This window comes from Carcharhinus amblyrhynchos, chromosome 3 (assembly GCF_965287045.1).
Source record: "Carcharhinus amblyrhynchos chromosome 3, sCarAmb.v2.hapA, whole genome shotgun sequence".
In the NCBI taxonomy this organism is placed as follows: Eukaryota; Metazoa; Chordata; class Chondrichthyes; order Carcharhiniformes; family Carcharhinidae; genus Carcharhinus; species Carcharhinus amblyrhynchos.
In genome coordinates, this window is record NC_137326.1 from 59,387,829 (window position 1) to 59,413,876 (window position 26,048).

The 26,048-nt window shown below is 43.5% G+C and overlaps 1 protein-coding gene across 5 annotated transcripts in view; it reads right to left on the reverse strand.

Annotated features, from left to right (window-relative positions):
- Positions 1-811: 811 nt before the first annotated feature.
- The window catches only part of dock3 (dedicator of cytokinesis 3), a 965,674-nt gene continuing 940,437 nt past the window's right edge, over positions 812-26,048 (reverse strand). For all 5 annotated transcript variants that reach the window (XM_080184500.1, XM_080184509.1, XM_080184492.1 and 2 more), the window contains 5 exons: positions 22,988-23,103; positions 15,825-15,912; positions 12,999-13,121; positions 3,291-3,373; positions 812-1,940 (listed from right to left, as the gene is read on the reverse strand). In XM_080184500.1, the coding sequence (XP_080040626.1) occupies positions 1,443-1,940; positions 3,291-3,373; positions 12,999-13,121; positions 15,825-15,912; positions 22,988-23,103 (908 nt within the window). In that variant the 3' untranslated portion in view covers positions 812-1,442. The remainder of the gene's footprint in view (positions 1,941-3,290; positions 3,374-12,998; positions 13,122-15,824; positions 15,913-22,987; positions 23,104-26,048) is intronic.

The following is a 26,048-nucleotide window of genomic DNA, read 5'->3' on the forward strand; positions in this document are numbered from 1 at the left end:
TGAAATAAAGCTGGCTACTGGAGTGTTGTTCCAGTGCCCTCCTGAAGTTACTGTTACTGGAATATTGTTCCAAGATCCATTCCTGAAGGGAATGCTGTCTCTTGGGTATGATTCCCTGATGCTACATGTGATTTTTGCTGGCTCTCTCATCATGAGGACTGCAAAGTTAATCCTGCTCATGTAGTTTCCAGCCGTTGGCATTGAATATTTATTGGGGTCTTTTTCCCCACCTTTGCAAATGGTTACTGAGGTCTACTACAGTATCACAAATGCAGGTTTGATTACCTTAGCAGACATCAGGAATCAAACATTGGATCATTTGATTTGCAAGAAGTTGACACTACACTAAACAATGCATTTACTAAATGTCTACAGTGTGTTATATTTTACATAATTCAAGGATCATTTGAAGAACATTTGGTGGAATAACTTGGTGAATATGTCATGTATTCTTGAGATTGATCTGATTGGATATAAAGAGGTGGTTTTATCAGAGCTTGGTGGCAGCTTCAAATCATCAACACACTTTAATTATTGCTGAATTTTATAGGGTCTGTTTCATCAGAAGGCTCAGTTTACAATTCAGTATAAACTTTATGGTTGAGGGCTGTATTTTTCACTGCCTGCTTATGTATAAAATCACACAAACCTAGCCCCACCTAAAGTTCACTTGGAGCCAGGCCAAAAGAAACCCAAAAGTTAAGCAATTGCCAACTTTCTCATAGTAGTGAATTAACAGGACAAACATTTTAAATGAAGAATAACCTAACGTTCTTTATTTCTGGATTTGATTTTTCACATATTTCAAAGAGAATCCTATGATTTTAGAAGTGCCCAAAGCAAATCCTATGATTTTTGAAATACCCTGCCTGAACCCTGGATCGGCTACTGTGTGCTACTTTATACTGACTGTACGTTCCAGATGATTCTCTTATGTTTTTCTTAGCTCTCACAAGTATGATACCTCAGTGATATATTTTACTCACAATTCTTAGCAAAGGTGAAAAGTCTTGGGAGAGCTGGCAAGCAGAATATCAAGTGCTTTGACCAGAAGACTGAGAAACAGCTAATAGAACAAGGTAAGCAAAGTAGAGAGAAGAGGCAGGAATATGATGACATGAGTTAATATTCTTTAAGGTTCACAATCCTCATAATCATCAACTGTCTCATTCATTCTGTGTTTTCCCTATAATCAAAATCAAATCATGATCGTAACAGGAAATTATGGACCTGAAGAGTTGAGGACTCTTCAGAACACTTTAATACTCTCCACACATGGCCCTCCAGGCCATAAACAGGCAGGCCTCCCTTCTCACAGAAACAAAATATTAGCCCAAAGTAATTAGTTTTTCAAAGAAATGTAATCTGTTTACAACAAACAGAGGTGGCTGACACCCGTAGGATGAACCAGTGAACACCTTATTTTGAGCCCTCATTGTGGTCTATTCTTCATTAATGCCATGTTCCCATGGTACCTTGGCCTGATCCTCTTTACCATTGCGGCCAGACTGGGACAGTTTGCGTGTGAAAACCTTTGACCTGCTCTCCTCTTCAAGTGCTTCTTCATTGTCTGTGTATGTAAGCCTGGGGTAATATGGTTTGGGGGGCAAGGCTGGTATCTCTGCAAGCTCCTTAGGAATGACCCCAGTAGGAGCAGAATGGCTGCGGCATGGGTGAGCTTTCACCGATTCAATGACATCTGGTTCAGACAGGCTATACCTTACAGGTAAGTAAGGGGCTTCCCCATCCTCTTCTGGGTTCCAGGTCTGACTGGGGACAGAATCTGTCACATCAGTGCGCGGTGGCTCCATTGATTGGCCAAAATTGCTTTCACTCAAAGAAGATACCCCGCTGCTTGCGCTGCCAGACAGAGTAGAATTACTGCCATCGAGACCCGAGTGGGGGCTGGTAGGTGATGCAGGAATGGGATGCAGCGAAGACTGTGTTTGGGGGAAGAGGGAAGAAAGAAAGTTAGTATTTGCAGTTTTTACGTATCCACAAAAATAAAAGCCCTTTCATCTCTCAATACTTTTTTTTTAGGTGGAACATTCCAGCCAAGTGTTGTCCCATTGCAAATTAACTTGGAACTGTGACTATGGATGTCAGCACTGCTCAACTGTACAGAACATCACAGTCAAATCTGATCTTCTCTGAACCTCAATGCACAGATGTATACAATTTGCTCAGGGATGCTAGATATCAATTAGGAAAAAGATTCATGGTTGGTTTTCCCCTTTGTGATATATTGAGCGTGCAATTTTGTAGCCTGTACGCTGTCAGAATCATTCGATCCCACCAAAAGTCAATGGACTTTTGGCTGGCCTGTCCCGCCATAGTGAAGCGGAATGATCCCAACTTGAGAATAATGCAGCAACCCTGCTGTTGCACTAATTGAGCTAAATCAGCATTGTATAGGGATTGAAGATGAAACTTTCTGGTTTAGATGGCTTAGGAACACAAATGATCATACATTTATCAGTGAACCATCAGGGCACTTGAGCATAAACGATTCCATAGTGATGTTATAAGAAGAGAAGAGAGTTCTGCCAGAGTTCTTGCCACTATTTATCCCCTAATGAACATTACTAACACAGATCTGTTATTATCACATTGTTATTGATGGAAAGTTACAGTGTGAAATATGGGAACCTTGTCTCTCTACATTACAACAGACATTACATTACATCAAGATAACTGAAGTGGCTACAAAATGCTTTGGGGTGATAACTTAGTGAAAAGCACAATATAAATTGGTAGCATGGTGGCACAGTGGTTAGCACTGTTGCCTCACAGTGCCAGGGACCTGGGTTCAATTCTGGCCTTGGCTGACTGTATGGAGTTTGCATGTTCTCCCCATGTCTGCATGGATTTCTTCTGGGTGCTGCAGTTTCCTTTCACAGTCCAAAGATGTGGGGTTAGTTTGTTTGGCCATGTTAAATTGCCCCTGGTGTCAGGGATATTAGCAGGGTAAATATGTAGGCTTACAGGGATAGGACCTGCGTGGACTGCTGGTGTTGCAGGCTCAAAGGGTCAATGGCCTCTTTCTGCATTGTAGGGATTCTATTCTATGATTCTAAAAGCAAGATTTTCTTGTTTCTTTGTTGGGAATTCAGGAAAAAAAGCTATATTCTATCTCTGGCAAAAAAAGAATTAAATCTTCAATTCATACTAATTATTGTTCAACATCAGAGTTTGCAAACACTTCTATGGAAAGATTTATCCATTCTTGAACAGATTGTTTCCTTGTGGAGTTACCCAGGTTAAATATTCACCAATTATAAAATGCTTACCTTGCGTAGGGTTCGTGCGGGCAAGGCAGGTGGTATATCACTGATATGATGATGGAACGCATCAAAATTCATGGAAAAATGACCTGGGTAAACAAATGAGAAGACTTTACTAATGTTATCAAACATCACAATATTACAATTAGAACTATCTTCACCATTACCATGACTATTACCAACATCCCCAAATGGAATCTTCAAATTTTGCAGCACAAAGGACATTCGGCCCATTGGGTCAACATTGACTTTCAGACACCTATTGTTTTAATCCTATTCTTATACCCTTTTCTTCCGTTGTTTCCCTTTTTAAGTAATGTGCCTGGCCACATTATCCCATGTGTCTCAGACTCCAGTGACATTGGGCACAATTTCCCCCCAAAAAAACAAAGTTCCCAACAGGCAGTGAAATGGGAAGTTTCCCCATGCATTTTTTTTGGGCGAGTGAATTTACAGCACAGAGGCTGTCAAGCAATTCATGCCATTGGGGAAGAGGTTGCTAATCCCGCTCAGAAGGCTGGCAGCAGGCTGTGAGGATACCAATCGCCCAATATTCTGGGAGATTGGTGGACATGCCTCGACCCCTAATTGCCAGCTCCAATTGCCCCCAACCAGACATCTTTGGCCCCGACTCCCTCCTCCCTGGACATTTCCCACCCCACTATGCTAATCGACCAGTGTAGCGGGGCAGGAAACTTTTTGCCCACTGAATCTTTAGGACACAGCTCACAAAGGATGAGGTGAAACTTTCTCTGCTGTTATCACCATGATATTATCCAAGTCATTGATGGCGTGAGCTGCCATCAGCCAGACAGGAGTCAGTCAATTACAGAAGCTCTGAGGATTTATGCATTGTCTGCACTGCAAGTCGTCATCATTCTTCCTGCAATGTAGGGAAAATGGATCCCCATCCCACCCCATGATTGGAGCCTCACTGGAGGGTGTGTGCTGCCATCAGTCAGACAGGAGAGCAATTCTCACAGAAAACATGTAAGAAATGAAAATAATGGGATGTCCTCATCAGAACTTCATCTTTAGCATCCCAATGGTCTGCCCCACCAAAGTGCGAATTGCAGCACGAGCCTCATTGTACCTTGTCTCTGTTGCACTCTGTTGCCTCCGCACAGGTGTTATCAGCCACCTGCTCAGTGAGTAGCCCTTGTCTTTTGCAGACACTGTGGACCCTGAAACGTTGGGATCTGAGAGTGGCTCAGACTGTAGGAGTTGTGCACACTCCCTGGGAATCGAGCACATACCAGGAGGGTGCATTTGATGTGGTTATAAACCAGCTGAACATTCAGTGAGTGGAAGCCCTTGAGGTTCACATAGTTCACTGCTTATTGTCTTGGATATCTGAGTGTCATGTGAGAGGAATCAGTGGCACCCTGCACTTGTGGAAAGCCAGAAATTTGTGCAAAACCCATCACTCTTGCATCTTGTTCTACCTGAATCCGGTCGAAATAGTTGAAGTGTGCTCTCACAAGGATTGCATCCGTCACTTCCTGGACGCACTGGTGTGCAGAGACGTGCGAAATCCCGCAGAGATCATCTGTGGAGCCCTGGAAGCAGCTACTGGCATAAAAATTGAGCACTGCTGCAACTCTCAGCAAAATTGGCAGTGGATCCTCACTAAGTCCCCTTGGCTCCAAATCTTGCAGGAAGTGGCAGATGTGACCAACCAGTTTCCTGGACACGTGGAGTCTTTGGTGACATTGGTTCTCAGAGATCTGCAAATACGTACACAATGGGTCCAACAAGGTGCCTCTGAGCAATGACGCTAGGATTCATCCTCTGCATGCAGAATAGGTCCTGCCACCCTTTCCTCTTCATTGTTCTGCTCCCGCCTCTGGCCACTTAGATCCCTCCACTGGCGTCTTCTTCTTCTTCTGACCAGTCTATGAGCAAGAAGAATAACAGCGCCTCACCAGACTCCATGTTTCGTATGTTCTTCTCAATGCAACATCAAAGACAGAGACTTGACGAGCTTCTTCTTTGAAGGACAACTTTTTGCACATTCTTTGTCTGAAGTTGCCACATTAAGCCCACTAACTCTTGTCCTGGCCACCACGTTGTTGTCCAGTCCCCATTTTACATGCTGGTTAGGCAAGACTCCATGCCACATGACCGCTGGACCACAGCCTTGGACACTCTACTGCATCCTGAGCTCTGGCACAGGTATTGTCCCAAGCTTCACTCCAAGGCCTCAACCTGGTCCACAAGATCACTTGTAGGCACAGCTTGTACCCTGGGTCAAAGCTGGTTACTCCCAATCACAACTTGGACACTGGGTCAAAGGCTGGTCACCCCAGTCTGAGCCTGGTCACTCCCGAGTCAGCTTCCGTAAATGCTGAGTCGCTCTGCAATCATTGCGCTGACCTCTGATCTCCTTTCAGAGGGGTGCTCAGCAGGTGCACACTGCCAAGCACCCAGTCATGATGGTGCCGTGGATGGATTATTTGACAAGGGGTTATGATTATGGAGCATGGGCTCGATAATGAGACACAAATGTATTCAAACGAGGTTCCTGGTATTGAACGGCCATTTACAGGGGGAAACGGGATGATTGCAGAAGCTATCACACTGATGTAAAAAATAATTTTGGCTGCCTTATGATATTTTCCACTCCCATCACTGTATCTGCCTTATGCTAACAGGAATGGAAAATCATAGGTTGAGTTAGGGGAATTTATAATGCAGAATAAGAAAATGGCAAAAAAACTAAGCAAAGCATGAAATTTTCTCTTGTTTTGACTATGTGAGATTTTAGATGGGAAAACTGATGTGTCACCTGCTGGCTGCCAGTTGTTCCACCATATTTTTTGGCAGGTAGTCAAATAAAGTCCTGGAGGTTGGTTCCATAACCATGGAGCAGTACTGGGATATGGCCAGGGGGCAGTACACATGACCTTCCCCCCCACCGCTGGAGTCTGTACTTACTTATGCAGCCTCGGCAGATTCTCGTCACTAGGTCCCAGTTTGGTTAGACCTGCAAACCCCACAATGTGATGGAAATTCCATACATGGGAGGGAGATGCGTGGGGACTATCTCAACTAGAAATCCAGCCAGCATAAATGTCATTTTGTGATTCCTGTTGAATTCTCTTCCCCATCCAGTTTTCTGGCTTGCTGAATGCAGGGACTGAAGATTCCTCCCACCCAGCCCCTCCCTTGTGTCTGTCTTCACGAAGGAAAATACCAAAAGCCTCCCTGAAATAATGGAGAATATAGGACCTAATGTAAATATAGAGCTGCAAGATATCAATATTAGTAAAACATCACCATTATCAGGACTGGTTTGATGAAAAGAATGCTGAATCCTAAAACAAAATGATCAGCCTTCATTGCCTGACAGAACAACTCAGAGCTGCAAGTCAAGAATGCAGTTTTAACAACTTAAAGAGGACACCCAAAGACAAATCTGAAAATGAAGGACATGTGCTAGGAAGAAAAAGTCTGAGAGAGATCCAACAACATGCTGACCATCATGTCATGCAAAGCTTTTTGAAGTCATCTATGGTTAAAATGGACAAAATCCCCTTAGCTCTCAGGATGTTGCTTCTCTTAAGGATGACAATGTCATCCATCAATGCTGGAAAGAACATTTTGAACTACTCCTCAACCATGAAACCACCGCGGTAGCTGACACTCTCCAGGCTATCCTCAGTACCTGTGGTAGAATCCATGAGTGAACCACCGTCGGCGGGATAGCAACATGCCATCAAATGGATGCAAAGTAACAAAACCTGCGGCCTTGATGATATTCCAGCTGAGCTCTTCAAAGCTGGTGCTTATTTCCCCATGGGAAGGCTCCATACACTCATCCCAGAAACCTACAGAATTCTAACAGGACTAGGCAGGGTTATCGCAGGAAGGAGGTTCCTGATTTTTTTTAAAGTTACTTCATTAGTCACAAGTAAGGCTTATGTTAACACTGCAGTGAAGTTACTGTGAGATTCCCCTAGTCGCCACACTCCGGCGCCTGTTTGGGTAAATGCACCTAACCAGCATGTCTTTCAGATTGTGGTGGCCTAATTCTCTGGAAGATACTAGCCCTATTCGATAGAGTGGACCAAATCTCTGGATACCAATCTCATTTTGCTGTGCCATCATCAACTCTGAAAAAATTCTGCAACTATTGCTTTCATCTAACTGAACCTACCTGATTCGTAACACTGACATGAAGGAACTCAACTTGGAAACTGACATTCATGTGAATTAATATTCCTATCTTTGATTTTTTGCTTTTGTTCTGAAGTTATTCCTAGTTATAAAATCATTACCTTTTGTATTTCCTTCTCATGTGCTTATATTTTTGACAAAACTATGATTCTATAAGGCAATGGACAAGTGCATGAATAGGAAAGGTTTAGAGAGATGTAGGCCAAATGCAGGCAAATGGGGTTAGCTTAGTTGGGCATTTTGGTTGGCATGAACTAGTTTGGGCTGAAGGGCCTGTCTCTCTGCCGTAGATTCTATGATCTATGAAACTGGAGTACCTGGAGGAAACCTATGCAGACGTGGAGAGAACATGCAAAGTCCACACAGACAATGACCCAAGCCGGGAATCGAACCTGGATCCCTGGCCCTATGAAGCAGCAGAGCTAACCACTGTGCCCCCTGATGGGCACAGGGAGTCCAGAACATGGGGTCACAGTCTAAGGACACAGGTTAAATCTTTAGGATTGACTTGCGGAGAAATTTCTTCATTCAGAGTGGTAAGCCTGTGGAATTCACTACCACAGAAAGCATTTGAAGCCCAAGCATTGTATATTTTCAAGAAGGAATTAGATATACCTGTTGGGGTGAAATGGATCAAAGCAGGAACAAGTTACTGAGTTGGATGATCAACCATCATCAGAATGAATGGCACAGCAGGCTCGATGAGCTATATTGGCCTACTTCTGATCCTATTTTCTATATTTCTATCCTACAAATTTGGGGGGGAAAAATAACTCTCCTGACTTTCGGATTACAACAATTGTAATGATCTTCAATAAAGGAGATAAATCATGCTGTGGAAACTACTGAAATATTTCCCTCTTGTTCAGGGAAAATCCTGACACATAGTCTCCTGAATTGCCTACTTCTGAGGAAATCCTCCTAGAGACAGTGTGGCTCTGGACCTTTCAGAGGAACTTTCAGTTTTTGCTGCTAGATCCAAAAGAAATGTTGAGAATACCACCATTGCATTCATCATCCTGAAGAAAACATTTGACTCAGTAATTCACAAAATTCTATGGATTGTACTCCAAAGTTTTGGATGTTGAAGGAACTTAATCACAATTGCTCCATCATGGTATTACTGCAACTATCTTGAATGGGGGATGTGAAATAGGTGCCTTCAAAATCCAGACTAGGGTCATCCCCCTACTACTTAGAATCTACCCGACTTGCTATTCACCTCAAAGATCAACAAATGTCAGAACTAAATACTGATTAGATGGAAAACTCTTTAACCTGCCTCCATGCCAAAACTAAACTGACCACCAAAAATATACATGATCTACTGCTTGCATATGACTGCAGGATCATTGCCCACTCTGCCCACACCAGGTCAGCCAAATATTCCACCTCTCAGTTACGTTGAAAGAGAGATTATGGAATATGTTAAGTACCTTCCACATCTTAACAGCTACATCACAAAAGGCCACCATTAAAGAGGATATCCAAGATGGTATCAGCTATGCCAGTTCAGTCATTTACAAACCACACATTGAGTGTTTGACAACAATGATCTCCACAAGTTAACAAAAGCCCTTGTGTACAGAACAGTGGTCAAGAACACACTGCTGTACTGCAGAGAGACCTGGGTTTTGTATCAGTGACAGATAAAGAGAGAACAAACAAAGAACAAAGAACAACCCAGCACGGGAAACAGGCCCTTCGGCCCAACGAGCCCGCGCCGCCGCATCGCCCTACACCTATTCTACCCTGCATGTCTACGAATGGGACCCTACTCAGTCAGATTCAGGGAAGAAATAGTGTCAATTTGGTGGAAACCAATTAGCCTAAGAGCACATCTTTGGGGTGTGGGAGGAAACCGGAGCGCCCGGAGGAAACCCACGCAACCACAGGGAGAATGCGCAAACTCCCACAGACACAGGCCCAAATCCATGTATCTGCACAGCTAGCAGTGCTAGTCACTGAGCTGTTGTGGAGCCCGTTTATCGGTCCAGGATCAAGCACACACACCAACATGAAGTACTAGGCCACTCCTGGACTTCCAAGAGCAGCCCACGCACAACCCGCCGTGTGCATGCCCCTCGCTTGACACGAGGTGGACCTCCACCTGTGGAATAAAGACAAAAACATATTAGTCATACAGCCTGCCCTTCCGGTGTCTCCTGAGGTTTAACCCTATTTAATAGCCCCTACCATATCCCTCCATTCTCGTTTCACTCATATGCCTATCTAACTGCATCTTAAACGAGTCCAACGTGCCTGCCTCCACCACCCTACTCGGTAGCGCATTCCAGACCCCCACAACTCTGTGTAAAGAACCTTCCTCTTACCTCCAAATTATACCTCCCCCCCCTCACCCTTAAGTGATGACCTCTTGTGTTCGTACCCAGTCTAGGGAGCAGTCTCTCACTATTAACTCTATCTATTCCCTTCAGTATCTTATATACCTCTATCATGTCCCCTCTCAATCTCCTTCTTTCCAAGGAGAATAGCCCCAGTCTCTTCAGTCTCTCCTCGTAACCCAGTCCCCCCATGCCAGGCAACATCCTGGTAAACCTCCTCTGCACCCTTTCCAGAGACTCCACGTCCTTCCGGTAATAAGGTGACCAGAACTGGACGCAGTACTCCAAATGCGGTCTAACCAACGTTCTGTATAACTGAAGCATTAGACGGCAGCTTTTATACTCTAAGCCCCTTCCTATAAAGGCTAACATCCCATAAGCCTTCCTAACAACGTTCTCCACTTGTGACACAACCTTCATGGATTTGTGGACCTGCACTCCCAGGTCTCTCTGTACGTCTATACTCCTAATCGGCCTACCTTTTATCACATAGCTCCTCTCTGCATTATTCCTTCCAAAATGCATCACCTCGCATTTGTCAGGATTAAATGCCATCTGCCACCTATCTGCCCACTGCACCAACCTATCTATATCCTGTTGTATCACCTGACAATCCAGTTCTGTACCCGCCAACCCTGCCATCTTGGTGTCATCAGCAAACTTGCTGATCACACCACCTACTCCCTCTTCTAAGTCATTTATGTAGACTACAAAGAGGAGAGGTCCCAGTACCGAGCCCTGCGGCACACCACTGGTCACTGGCCTCCAGCCCGACAAGGTACCCTCCACAACTACCCTCTGTCTCCTATTTCCCAACCAGTTCTCTATCCACCTAGCTACCTGGCCTCGTATCCCATGCGCCTTAACCTTTTCTACCAGCCTACCGTGAGGGACTTTGTCAAACGCCTTACTGAAATCCATATAGATGACATCAACGGCTCTCCCATCGTCAACCGTTTGTCACCTCCTCAAAGAATTCCACCAGATTCGTAAGGCAAGACCTCCCTCTAACAAAGCCTTTTTGTCAAGTGACTCCCTAGGTCGTTGGGACCATTGGTTAAAATGTACTTGTTCTATTGCTAGGTTTCATTCTAGGCTAAAATAGGTGTTGACAGCACTGAGAACAGTCCCAGTGTTCAGTGAATGAGTCTGCAGTGAATGACTCCATCCCTGCCTCTGAAGAACGTTGTCTGCTGCAGGACCTGCAAGCTTCAAAAGGAAGGAACTGATTTGATGCTTTTGTTCTTTCGGATGAAAGCCCGATGCTGCTCGATATCGAAGGAAATGGCACTCCAATTACTTCCGACTCTATCCTCTCTGCAGACCATCGAGACGGTCAGAGTAGGGACTGCTCACCGGGTACAGTCAGTCATTATCTCTGTCCAGTTTGTCTCCTCCTTCTGTTCAGTTGTAAATGTGAGCAACCACCAAGTTTTTCTCCAGTCTTTGGCTGTGGTTCTATTGATAGCAACATCCATGTCTCCATTACTGCCACCATATTTTGGACAGTTCCACTGATTTGTGGACTCTTGGGAACAGTTCAAGGTTACTGGACAGAGTGTAGTCATACTCTGGTACTTCCTTAACACTTATTTACTGGTACTGCATCTAAACAGGTTACAGAGTGGGCACATAGCTCCAGAGCATGCTGTTTAAACCTATTCTCTCTCTCGAGTCTAACACATGACTGGTTGATGTTAGCAAGATATCATTATCAATGGCCTATGTGATCATTTCAATTCTGTTATCCCTTAAACTATACTTACTTCACCCCCCTGCCAATTTTCACATTCAAACCTCATTAATTGTGTCCTATCCAATTCTAAACCCCATACAGTATCATTCCTGTGTTTAACAATCTTCTAACTCAAAATCTTTGGAATGTGGGAGCAAACTGGAGCATCTGGAGGAAACCCACACAGACACGGGGAGAAGGTGCAAACTCAACATAGACAGTGACCCAAAGCCGGAACTGAACTGGACCAATAACGCTGTGATGCAGCAGTGCTAACCACTGTGCCACTATGCCACTGATTAGCTCATCTTCAGTGCTCTGTATCCACAAGAGATCAGTGAGAAATAAGTCGTGACTCCCCAGGTCGTTGGGACCATTGGTTAAAATGTACTTCTTCTATTGCTAGGTTTCATTCCAGGCTAAAACAGGTGTTGACAGCACTGTTATCCAGTTATCCAATGAGACAGATGAGAGCAAAGAGAAATTCCATCAACAATGCCCCCACCACATCCTCTGGATTCAATGAGATGAAAATGTTGATCAAATGTTGTGTCTTTCTTGAAGCCACCTCCACAAACATTCAGGGAAAACTCCTGTAAACTCCCAAACGGGCTTCAGAGTGTGGTGACTAGGGGACTTTCAGAGTAACTTCAGGGCAGTGTTAATGTAAGCCTACTTGTGAAACTAATAAATAAACTTAAGCTGAAAAAAAATCAACTTCATTGTTTGGATGGCTGTAAACCATCTCCCTAACAAGTCCTGTTTTCTCATCCCTCAAGTGGCCAATGTCCATGAAGAAGACAAAGAAACACTTAAGACATTCTAAAGTTTTTTTTTGAAGCTTGGTGGCATTGACAGTAATGACTGAGGAGAGCTTGCTACCAATTTTTCAGAATAGCGACAACTTGTCCATCAAGCTTCAACATGCATTGTGTTACAACACCTTAATGATGATGCAGAGTGGTGGCAGAGAAACATGGAGAAGGCAGTCAATTCTGCATTTCGTATCCAACTATCATGAGTCCTGCTCCATGCTTCCAAAGATATGCTGGTTGAAAATCACTCTATTCAGTCACATGAAGACCCATGGCAGAAATTTATAACCTTGAGTAGAGTCATCCTCAAATTGAGGGACAGCCAGCGATGAAGATGGTAAAAGGCAGAAACCCTCAATGCATTTAAAAACATGTGGATAGGCACTTGAATTGCTGTAAGTGACATAGTTACTGACCAAGAAGAAGAAAATGGAGCTAGTCTGGATCATTTTTGGTTGGCGCAGACAAGATGGACTGAATGGCCTCATTCTGTGCCTTAATTTTCTGTGTTTCTATGCAAGTAACAGAAGTAATCAAAATAATGGCATCTTTCTGCCCATTATTTACTATATTACAGTTTATATTGAGCTAACTTTCCTTTACTAGGCCAACTTAATAAAGGAGTTGATTTTCTACTTACCAGGTGGCAATGAACGAGGTGGTACTGGGGGTGCCACAATAGTGCCCACATGTGCTGACAGGAATGGTATTGTGTCCCTGGTTCCACTGTCTAGACTCCAGCTACTGGGAGCTGCTGGCACCGCTAAAACACAATTAAACAAATTTCAGTTAATGAATACCTGAACTGATTTGTGGCAAGTGAAAGTTTAAAGTTTATTCATTAGTGTCACAAGTAAGGCTTACATCAACACTGCAATGAAGTTACTGTGAAATTCCCCTACTCGCCACAGTCTGGTAGTGCCTGTTCTAGTCAATTTGACTAACCAGCATATCTTTCAGAACATCAGAGGAAACCCATGCAGATACAGGGAGAACATGCAAACTCCACACAGATAGTTACCTGAAGCCAGAATTGAACCTGGATCCCTGGCATTGTGAGGCAGCAGTGCTAAACATGTGCCACCATGCCACCCGTAATTAAGTTCAGTGCAGACAAATGAAAGACACTGTGCAGTGGAAATAAAAATAGGAACCATACATATTGATGGGTGGGATAGAACCCATTAATGCAAACACTGAAAAAGACCTGGGAGTGAGTGTCAGCTGACTCACCCTTTATTTACGTCGAAACTGTTTGTGAAACACAAAATGAAAACATACAGGAATCTGAGATACATAGCACTATCCACTGTAACTCTTGGCACTGCTCCAACAGCCACCAATGTGCTTATGACTTTCCCAATACTTGGGTGTATTTATGTTTGATCAATTTGCACTATTCTCCATAATAAGCAAGAAGCAGCAGCTAGATTATTTGGGACTCATCAATGTAGAAAAGATGCAATTGTGAAGAATCTTCGAGATACAAAGGATAGTTACAAAAGCAGAGAATAAACCTGGAACATTACTTCTAAATATAGTCTGTAGGAGAAAAATATATACATCCTGTGTGTGTGTGGATACTTTTCAGAGGTACTAGGTAAATATTTCGCATGTATTACATTTTTCAACGTTCAGCACTATTTGTGACTCCTCAAATACTGAAGCAGTCCGCATTCAAGTGCAACAGGATCAGGACAATATTGGGCTGACAAATGGCAAGTAACATTTGCACTACACAAATGCCAAGCAATGACCATCACCAATAAAAGACAATCTAACCACTTCCCCATGACATTCAATGGTGTTATCATCACTGAATTCCCCCACTGTCAACATCTTGGGGGTTACCAGAAGCTCAACTGGACTTGCCACGTAAACACAGTGGCTAAAAAATAGGTCAGAGGCTAGGAATACTATGGCGAGAAACTTATCTACCTCCTGACACCCCAAGTCTATGCCATCTACAAGCACAGGCCAAGAAGTGTTCAATTCAACCCATGTGTCATGTTTTCTACTCATGCAGACTATAAAACTCTGCTCCTACAGCCACCTCGGTATCTACTGCAATATAAAGGTTCTCTGGCTCCCCAGTAGAATAAATCCACCCTAAGAGAATGAGTTAAGTGTCCATTCTTGTGTAATTCTTGATAGAGGTATTCGTAAGGGAGGAAGTAGGTTCAGCCTGATTTTGTTCACACTCAATATCCAAACACAAACATTGTCCAGTCGAGCTGCATGGATAGTGTTGAGGAACAGGAGCAGCCTCTCCTCATGTCCTCTGCCATTTACCCCATTGTCTCTAGTAGATGTGGCTGAAGTTACCTCTGCAGGATACCCCAGTGGGCAGAAGCCCTCAAGGCTCCAGATCACCAGAGGGTGCCCACCAAACTCATCACAGGCAATGGGGCATCACATTCAGTAGCCTGATTCCACCCTGGCTGTTACTGTTAGGATTTGCATCAAAACAGTGGTAGGAAAATAAAACTTAAGAATTTATGAGAGCACAAGGGGGCAGGGGTATTTTTGTTTTCACTTTATTCATTTGTGGATCATTATCTTATTTTGTGATTTGCGTAGTCAGAAACACAACTATTTGGGCATGCCAACATTACTTGGTTCAGCACCTTATGTCTGATTTTCTTTTACTTCTGTAGAGGAACATCTGGCCTCTGCAACCCCTCTTCCAAATCAGGCTAAATCTGTTAGGATAGGCAAATTAACTCAAAGTGCACCTATTAGTGACCCAGTACACATCTTTCTCACACTCTCGTGTGTGTCAGTTCACACTGCAATCTCACATGGTCCTACATTAGGCACTCAGCATCAGCACAAACATGTCCAATTCCAGAGAACAATGGGGTTAGGTACCAAGTAAAGGAGGTAATGCACAGGTTAGATACAGAGTAAAACTCCTTTTCCACTATTCCATCAAATATTCCCAGAGCAAGTACAGCATGGGGTTAGTTATAGAGTAAAGCTCTGTTTATATTATCTCCATCAAACACTCCCGAACAGGTACAGTACAGGTTATATATGGAGTATCTACCACCTTGCTCACAGGTGGTGGATTTCCACACAGCTCCCTTTATTCTGCCACAACTCTAAAAGTACTTTCCACTGCATTTGCTAAAGCAGTCATCCTATGGCCCAGAAGAGAGTCATCATCTGCTTAGAGCCAAATCAGGGTTAGTTTTCTGACATGTGGCCATGCTAATTACAAACTGAGTTAGAATGCTAAAGATATCTAATGTAGGAACGTTCTACTTGGAACTATACATAATTTTAGGACTCAGGTGACTACTGCGACTCTATGCACAGCCACACCCTCCCTGCAGTCATTCAATTAAAAAAAATACAAAATTTGTCGTGTTAGCTGATGGGACACATGGTCCTGTATGGCCCAACAAAAGAAATTCATTATCTCTTTGCCCCACTGGATTTTAATAGTCAAATAGATCCTTACCCTTTTCAGCGACAGAGAGGTTGGGATCACTGCACGGTTTGCAGGGTCCGACCACCTGTTGAATCAGGGCCCGTTGGAAACTAGTAGGCTGTAATAAGGATGAACAATTAACATGAGCACAAGCTGGCATATCACAGAGTTCAGTGTACACCCCAGTAAACAAGAAACAATCTTAAATCTCCAGTCTACTTCACTTCTTTTCAGTGAGCTCTCTTTTGGTAATTTTACCCAATGGTGCTGTTATCAAAGGAAGGTCAAACTTCAGTGGTAATGCTCTATGGTAAGTGCAGCTGAGGTGCATTAAAACAGCACTGTAAACAATGCTTACACCCACCTTTTGATTTAGCAGTAGTTGAACACTGAGCCCATCTGCACAGATCACTGATGTAACTTCCCAATCTCGTGACAGTGGGTGGGCTGAAAACAGCATTCTGAAATAGCATCCCAATTGTTTTTCACCAAAAACTAAGCATGGTCCAACAGCTAAAACTGACGATTTTTCATGCAGTGTGTTCTGGAGGCTGTATGTTAATGCTGCTGGAAGATAAGCAATGTTGACCAGATACTAAGAGCTATCTCTGGACAAGGTCCCTCACAGCAACGTCTGAAGGCATGTAAATTCAATAAGACCTGTAACTGTTCAGGTGACTTCAACCACATTTAAGATTCCCAAGTCCCTTCTCCTCTAACCAAAAGAAAACCACTGTGAGAAGGTAAAAGTGAAGGTAAGAGTTTTATAAATTTTCTTAAGTAATTTAATTGATGCTAGAAATGTTGATCAGTGGGGTTAAGTGCTACATTTGAGAGATGTGGGAGATCTGTGACACTTCCAGCGTCTCGGACAACTACATCCACAGGAAGTGCACCCAATTGCAGCTCCTTACATACTGCATGGATAGGTTGGAGCAGCAGTTCCATGCACGTAGGAGCATGAAGGTGGTGAAAAGAGTCATAGATAGGAGCTTTAGAGATGTGGTCGCACTCAAGGTGCAGGCAGATAGATGGGTGACTGCTAGAAGGGGCAGGCAGTCAGTGCAGGAATTCCCTGTAGTCGTCCCCCTCTTTAGCAAGTTTACCGTTTTGGATACTGTTGCGGGGGATGGCCTATAAGGGGATAACAGAGCAGCAGTCAGAGCAGTGGCACAACGGCTAGCTGTTGTTAAGCAGGTAGGGACAAAGAGCACTACAGTGATAGTTATAGGGAACTCTATAGTTAGGGGTGCAGATAGGCGCTTCTGTGGATGCAAAAGAGACTACAGGATGGTATGTTGCCTCTCTCGTGTCCGGGTCCAGCTTGTCTCTGAATGGGCAGAAAGCATGTGAAAGCAGAGGTGAATATTGGTACCAACAACATAGGTAGGAAGAATGATGAGGTCCTGCAGCAGTAGTTTAGGGAGTTAGGTAGAAAGTTAAAAAGCAGGACCTCTAAGGTTGTAATCTCAGGATTACTCCTGTGCCATGTGCCAGTGAGGCTAGAAATTGGAAGATAGTACAGCTCAACACATGTCTAAACAGCTGGTGTAGGAGGGAGGGTTTCAGATATCTGGACAACTCTGGGGTAGGTGGGACCTGTACAAAAAGGATGGGTTGCATCCAAACTGGAAGGGTATAAATATTCTGGTGGAGGTTTGCTAGTGTCACATGGGAGATTTTAAACTAATTTGGTGGTGGGGAGGGGGTGGGTGGTGGGAACCAAAGCAAAGGTGACTTAACTGAAGGGGGAACCAGAGAGTAGGGCCGATGAAGATTCCAAGAAAGAGCAGGCAGGGTATGGTTGCTAGTCTAAGAGGGTCTGGTGGACTAAGTACATTTGTTTCAATGCGAGAAGTGTAATAGGTAAGGCAGATGAAGTTAGAGCTTGGATTAGTACTTGGAACTATGATGTTGTTGCTATTACAGAGACTTGGTTAAAGGAAGGACAGGATTGGCAACTTAACATTCCAGGATACAGATGTTTCAGGCAGGATAGAGGGGGATGTAAAAGGGGTGAGGGAATTGCACTGCTGGTTAAGGAGAACATCATAGCTGTACTGTGGGAGGACACCTCGGCTCACACAGCAAAGCAATATAGGTAGAGCTCAGGAATAGGAATAAGGGTGTAGTCACAATGTTGGAGGCTTACCATAGGCTGCCCAACAGCCAACGGGAGATAGAGGAACAGATAAATGTCGGCAGATTTTGACAAAAGTATAAAAGTAACAGGGTTGTTGTGGTGGGAGATTTTGACTTCCCCAATACTGACTGGGATTCACTTAATGCTAGGGGTGTGAATGGGGCAGAGTTTGTAAGGAACATCCAGGATGGCTTCTTGAAACAGTATGTCGATAGTCCAACTAGGGAAGGGACCGTACAGGATCTGGTATAGGGAAATGAACCTGGCCAAGTGATCAACGTTTCAATAGGGGAGCAGTTCAGGAACAGTAATCACATTTGAGTAAGCTTTAAGGTACTGATGCATAAAGGTAAGTGTAGTCCTCAAATTAAGGAGCTAAATTAGGGGAAGGCTTGTTATAACAATATTAGGCAGGAACTGAAGAATGTAGATTGGGGGCAGATGTTTGAGGGCAAAACTTTCAAGTGCAACTTGATAGAGATTCAGAACAGCACGTTCCTATAAGAATGAAGGCAAGTTTGAGAACCTTGGATAATAAGAGATATTGTGCACCTTGTCAAAAAGAAAAAGGAAGCATTTGTCAAGGCTATGAGGCTGACAACACACGAAGCAACTATGAAGTACAAGGAAAGTAGAAAGAAACTTAAGCAAGGAGTAAGGAGTGCTAAAAAATCATTGGCCAGCAAGATTAAGGAAAATCCCAAGGCTTTTTAGATATATATAAAGAGCATTGGCCCACTCAAGGACAGGGGAGGGAATCTATGCATGGAGCCAGGGGAAATGGGTGAGATATTAAATGAGTACTCTGCATCAGTATTCATCAAAGAGAAGGACTTGGTGGATGATAAGTCTGGGAAAGGGTGCGTAGACAGTTTGAGTCATGTTGAGGTTAAAAAGGAGGTGGTATTGGAGTTCTTGAGAAACATTAAGGTAGACAAATCCCCAGGGCTTGATGGGATATACCCTGGAAAACTGAGAGAAACAAGGGAGGAAATTGCTGGAGCCTTGAGAGAAATCTTTGTATCCTCACTGGCTACAGGAGAGATGATGTGGGTATTGCCAGCGTTGGACTGGCGTAAACACAGTAAGAAGTCTGACAACACCAGGTTTTAGTCCAACCGACTTATTTGATAATACAAGCTTTCGAGGTTTCCCTCTTCGTCAGGTGAATGGAGAGTTCTCCTCTCCATTCACCTGACGAAGAGGGAAACCTCGAAAGCTTGAGAGTATTATCAAATAAATCGGTTGGACTAAAACCTGGTGTTGTCAGACTTTTTACTGTGTACAGGAGAGATTCCAGAGGATTGGAGAATAGCCAACGTTATTCCTTTGATAAAAAGGGTAGCAAGAATAATCCAGGTAATTACAAGCCAGTGAGCCTTGTTAGTGGTAGGGAAGTTATTGGAGAGGATTCTTCGAGACAGGATTTACTCCCAGTTAGAAACAGATGGACGCATTAGCGAGATGCAACATGGTTTTGTGAAGGGGAGGTCACGTCTCACTAACTTGATCGAGTTTTTCGAGGAAGTGATGAAGATGATTGACGATGGTAAGGCAGTGGATGTTGTCTACATGGACTTCAGTAAGGCCTTTGACAAGGTCCCTCAGGGCAGACTGGTGCAGAAGGTGAAGTCGCATGGTATCAGAGGTGAACTGACAAGGTGGATACAAAACTGGCTCGGTCATAGAAGACAGAGGGTAGCAGAGGAAGGGTGCATTTCTGAATGGAGCACTGTGACAAGTGGTGTTCCTCAGAGGTCAGTGCTGGGACCTTTGCTGTTTGTAATATATATAAATATAAATGACTTGGAGGAAAATGTAATAGATTACTAAGTTTGCGGATGTCACAAAGGTTGGTGAATTTGCGGATAGCGATAAGGACCATCAGAGGATACAGCAGGATATAGAGCAGTTGGAGATTGGGCGCAGAGATGGCAGATGAAGTTTAATCCGGACAAACGTGAGGTAATGCATTTTGGGAGGTCTAATACAGAAAGGAAATATAAAGTAAATGGCAGAACCCTTAAGACTATTGAAAGGCAGAGGGATCTGGGTATATAGGTACACAGATCACTGAAAGTGGCAATGCAGGTGGAGAAGATAGTCAAGAAGACATACAGCATGCTTGCCTTTATCGGCTGGGGCACTGAATTCAAAAATTGGCAAGTCATGTTGCAGCTTTATAGAATCTTATTTAGGTCGCACTTGGAATATAGTATTTAATTCTGGTTGCCACATTACCAGAAGAATGTGGAGGCTTTGGACAGGCTACAGAAAAGATTTACCAGGATGTTGCGTGGTATGCAGGGCATTAGCTACGAGGAGAGGTTGGAGAAACTTGGTTTGTTCTCACTGGAATGACAGAGGTTGAGGGGCGACCTGATTGAAATCTACAAGATTACGAGGGACATGGACAGTCAGAAGCTTTTTCCCCAGGGTGGAAGAGTCAATTACATGGGGCACAGGTTTGAAGTGCGAGGGGCAAGGTTTAAAGGAGATGTATGAGGCAAGTTTTTTTACCCAGAGAATGGTGGGTGCCTGGAACTCGCTGCCGTAGGAGGTATTGGAAGCAGCTACAATCATGACTTTTAAGGGGCATCTGGACAAATATATGGATAGCCTGGGAATGGAGGCATATAGTCCCTGGAAGGATAGGGATTTTTAGTTCAGTTGAGCAGTATGATCGGTGCAGGCTTGGAGGGCTGTAATTTTCTTTGTTCTTTACCTCTGACATCTCTACCCTCCTGTCCTCCCTCAATCATTTCACATAAGCTTTCCATATTTGTGGCAATAATCAAAGCAAAGTACTACAGGTGCTGGAAATCTGAAATAAAACAAAGTGCTGGAAAAACTCAGCTGGTCTGGAAAGATACATGAAAAGAGAAATGGAGTTAATGTTTCAAGTCAAATATGACTTTATTCTGAAGAAGCCATAATTGTCTTGAAACGTTAATTCTGCTTTTCTCTTCATTGATGCTGCTAGAACTGCTGAGATTTCTAGCTCTAGCTGTTTTATTTCGTATCATGGAAGTCATAGAATCCTCAGTACAGAAAGAGGCCATTTGGCCTACTGAATTTGCACCAACAATAATCGCACCCAGGTTCTATCCCCATAACCCCACACATTAGCCCCGCTAATCCCTCTAACCTTCGTATCTGAGGGCTAAGTTAGCATGGCCAATTAACCTAACCCGCACATCTTTGAACTGTGGGAGGAAACCGGAGTACCCAGAGGAAACCCATGCAGACATGAGGAGAAGCTGCAAACTCCACACAATCACCCAAGCCGGGAATCAAACCCAGATTTACAGCTGTTGCTTGGTCATCTTTGGTGTGCACTCCATTTCTGAGATTTATATCACCAATAAGACCATCTCCAATCACTTCCTCATTGGCCTATCCACTATATCCCCCATATTCCTCCAATAGTTCTCTGTGCATTAACAGGATGCTCCTTTCACTCCCTCATGAACTCACTAACAAATTCCAAATTCCCCGGCCTCTGGCCTTCCTAAATGGCTGTCATTGGGGACCTGCCAAGTTGCTCTCTCTTCTCTGGTGTTGACTTGTTTCCTCTAAATTATTGACCATTTTGAACCTCCAGTGGACCCCTTGGATAGTATTGATCTTTGTGCCATCAAAGCCGGGGGTCACACTTACTAGATTCAACATGGCAGCCAATTGGTCTTGTTACTCAATACCAGATCTAACTCAACCATGACTAGCATACCTCATTTTGAAGCCAAAAATCTCTACCTCACCAGGGTCGTCCTAAAGGACAACTCTAGGCTTCACGATTAACTATCTCCTCAAACCCCCATTTGTTGCTCAATCATCCCTCGCCTCTTGCATTAAGAGGAAAGAGTTCATTGGCTTCTTCATTTCTGGTACTGACAACTATAGCTATAGAGCTGTAAGAGACACTTCCTCCCCTTTCCCTCCATTTTGCTCCCTGACCTCCTAGCTCGCCATCCATTCCACACTGACACAGATCAATCCGTAAGTCCTTCATCATTTCGCACCATGCTGTCTTAATCCTTGCATCTATAAGACGCTGTCTTCCCTGGTCCCATGTTTTCTGACAATATTCTGACAATCCTGAGTTAGCTCAGGAACCATTCCACTTAACTATCTCTCCCTCCCTCAAAAAATCTACCCTTAATTAATTAATCAGTGCTGTCACTTTCCTCTCAAAGTTTCTCAAATGTGTTAGCTACCTCAATACTTTCTATTTGGATCCCTCCAAGGTGGATTGTCTGAACCATAATGTCAATATGGTGCTCACCAAAGTTATGAATGAAATCCTTTGGTTTTGTAATTATTGTGGATTTTGCTACCTTGTCCTCCTCGCCACATCATTTAACATGATTCACCCCGTCACCTGCTTTCTTGCCTTTCCTCTTGTTTGTATTTGTGGAGCTGCCCTCAGATAGCTGCACTGTTAACTATCCAGATGTAATGCATCTATAGCATTGGCTTCTCTTCTCACCTTTCACTGTTATATTCATAGTCTCTCAGTGATCTATCCTTGATGCCTTTATAATATCACTTACATTACAAGCATGGGGCTTAGATTCCATTTGCATTCCAGTGGTTTCCCATTCCATCTCTCCACCACCTCCTTTGATTTCATGACCACCAGTGTTTTATCTGGTAAAACTTTCTTCAATTGAACATTGGGAAGACTGTAGCCATGAATTCCACTCTCCTGCCACTAACTCCATCTTCTTCTTGCTCATTTTTGAAAAGTTTTCAAATAGCTTTCATTCAATCCACCTCATTTGCAAGGCTTAGCATCTATTCCCCGAGTTGTTTCATATTATTCTTTTATAACATTTGAAAAGTGAAAATTGTTGTTTTGGGATCAGGTGAAACCTCCTCTATAATCCCAGATGAGATTTAAGTTGTATTCTTGGGTGCATCTAGGTTTTGCTAGTACAGTTTTATCAATTTCACTGTGATAAATTGGCAGATGTAGGATGTCCAGTAACATTTCTGTGATGTTTAATGGTTATATATGTCCATGGAATGACATGTTCCAGTAACTCACCTGTCCATTCTCCATCATGGCTGGATACATGGCACTGCTTGGCCTGTCCCTGTGAGGAGGCAACAGCATCACAACCTCCCTTGAGTGACGGTACTTATCAGACAATGATGGGGAACCTGAGCATAGACAGAAAGAGCAACAGTAGATTATAAAACCATGGACAAAAATGAGAAAATAAAGGAAGTATGCAAGGGAGAGAGAATTTAGAGGGAAGAATGTGGAAACAAAGGAAAGAAAGAAAAGACAGATAAGGAAAGAAAGAAATATGGAGAGAGATAAAAGTGAAGATAAAGAGAAAAAAAAAGAAAGCAAACATGCAGAAGAGACATAGAAAGGAAGAGAGTTGAAGTGGGCTGTGAAGAGAGGAGAATAAAGAGCAAGTACAAAAGGGGGAGCCTGCAGCAAAGAAGGAAAAAGTAGATAGAATAAAAGAAAGTATAGTCGGACAAGAAAGACACATGAAAAGATTGAGATAAAGGAAAGCATTCAAATGAAACCTTTAGAGTGATTTAACTAAACAGTGAGATTGAGTCTGATGAATTAATAATGGAAAATAGGAGATGGCAGATTAATTGAACAGGTATTTTGCATGAGCCTTCACTAGAGAGGATACAAATAACATCCCAGAAATTGTTGTAAATCAGGAAATGAAAGAAAGGGGGAACTCAGAGAAATTACAACCATGAGGGAAGCTATACTGAGCAAACTGACAGAGCTGCAGGCTGACTCGTCTCTGGGTCCTGGTGGACTTCATCCTATGACCTTAGAAGAAATGGCTAGTAAGATAGTTGATATGTTATTTGCAATTTTCCAAACTTTCCTAGATTCAGTGGAGGTTACATTATATTGGAAAGTAGCTAATGTAACTCCTTTATTCATAGAGGGAGGGAGACAGGAAGCAAGAAGCCACAAGTCAGTTAGCTTAAAATTTGTCATAGGAAAAACAGGGCATTTGGAAAAACTCAGGGTAATCAGGTTGTGTCAACATGGTTTTGTTATAGGCTGGTTAGTTTAACGTCTGTTGTAGGTAAAATGTTAGAATCCGTCATCAAGGAGGAAATAGCGAGGCATCTTGAGGGGAATTGCATGATAGAACAGATGCAGCATGGTTTCGTTAAAGGGAAGTCGTGTCTGACAAATTTACTGGAGTTCTATGAGGATGTGTCTAGGGCGGTGGATAGAGGAGAGCCGGTGGATGTGGTCTTTCTTGATTTTCAGAAGGTGTTTGACAAGGTACCTCACAAGAGGTTATTGCAGAAGGTCAGGGGACATGGAGTTGGGGGTAGGGTGTTAGCGTGGATAGAGGATTGGTTGTCAAATAGGAGGCAGAGAGTGGGGGTCAATGGGTGCTATTCGGATTGGCGGATGGTGACTAGTGGAGTGCCCCAGGGGTCGGTGCTGGGGCCTCAGCTATTTACCATTTATATAGATGATCTGGAGGAGGGAACCGAGTGTATGGTGTCGAAATTTGCTGATGACACCAAGATTGGTGGAACGGCAAATTGTGCGGAGGGTGTGGAGAGTCTGCAGAAGGATCTAGATAGGCTGAGCGAATGGGCCAGGAACTGGCAAATGGAATTTAATGTTGGCAAGTGCGAGGTGGTCCACTTTGGTAGGAATAATGGTAGGAAGGATTATTACTTACGGGGCGAAAAACTGCAGCAGGCGACAGTGCAGAGGGACCTCGGGGTCCTTGTGCATGAGTCGCAAAAACCCAGCCTGCAGGTGCAGCAGGTGGTCAGGAAGGTGAATGGGATGCTGGCCTTCATAGCGAGGGGGATTGAATATAAAAGTAGGGAGGTCTTGCTGTGGCTGTATAGGGCATTGGTGAGGCCGCAGCTGGAGTAGTGCGCGCCGTACTTACGCAAGGATATTTTGGCCTTGGAGGGAGCGCAGAGGAGGTTTACTAGGCTGATGCCGGAGTTGAGGGGGTTGAGCTATGAGGAGAGGCTGAATAAACTAGGCTTGTACTCGTTAGAGTTTAGAAGAATGAGGGGAGATCTCATTGAGACATATAAGATGATGAATGGGATGGATAGGATAGAGGTGGAGAGACTCTTCCCGCTCAGAAAAGATAGGAGGACTAGGGGGCACAGCCTCAAGATAAAGGGGGGGGCGGTTTAGAACGGAGTTGAGGAGCAACTCCTTCACTCAAAGGGTGGTGAATCTCTGGAATTCTCTGCCCGTTGAAGTGGTGGAAGCTGCCTCGCTAAATATTTTTAAGACGCGGGTTGATGGGTTTTTGATAAGAGAGGGCATTAAGGGTTATGGGGAGAGGGCGGGAATGTGGAACTGAGCCACGACAGATCAGCCATGATCTTATTGAATGGCGGGGCAGGCTCGAAGGGCTAGATGGCCTACTCTTGCTCCTATTTCTTATGTTCTTATGATAGATAAACTGTAGATTTTAGATTTCCAAAAGACATTTGATAAGGTGCCATATCAAAATTCATTGTGTAAAATAAAAGAGAATAACAAATTGGTGTGGATTGAAAATTGGCTAGTGAAAGGGAAACTGAGGGTAGGCATAAATGGGTCTTTTTCTAGTTTGCAAAATGTAAACAGTGGTGTGTTACAGAAATCAAGATACAAAGATAGGTAGGATAGTAAGATGTGAAGAAGACACAAGTAGACTATAAAGGGTTTTGGTAGGTTAAGTGAGCGGACAAAGATCTGGCAATGGAGCATAATGCAGGCAAGTGTGAAATTGTCCATTTTGACAGGAAAATTTCAAAATGACGCATATTATCTAAATGATGAGAGGTTGCAGAGCTTTGCAATGCAGAGAGATCTGGTTGTCCTAGTGCATGAATCACAACAGGGTAGAGTGCAGGTACAGCAAGTAATTAGGAAAACTGATTGAATATTGTATATTGTGAGGGGAATTGATTACAAAAGCAGAGAAGTTATGCTTCAGTTATACAGGAAATTCATGAGAACACATCTGGAGTACTGTGTACATTATTGGTCTTCCGATTTAAGGAAAGATGTAAATGCGTTGGGAACAATCCAGAGAATGATTGCAAACCTAATCCCTGAATTGGTTGGATTGTTTTATCAG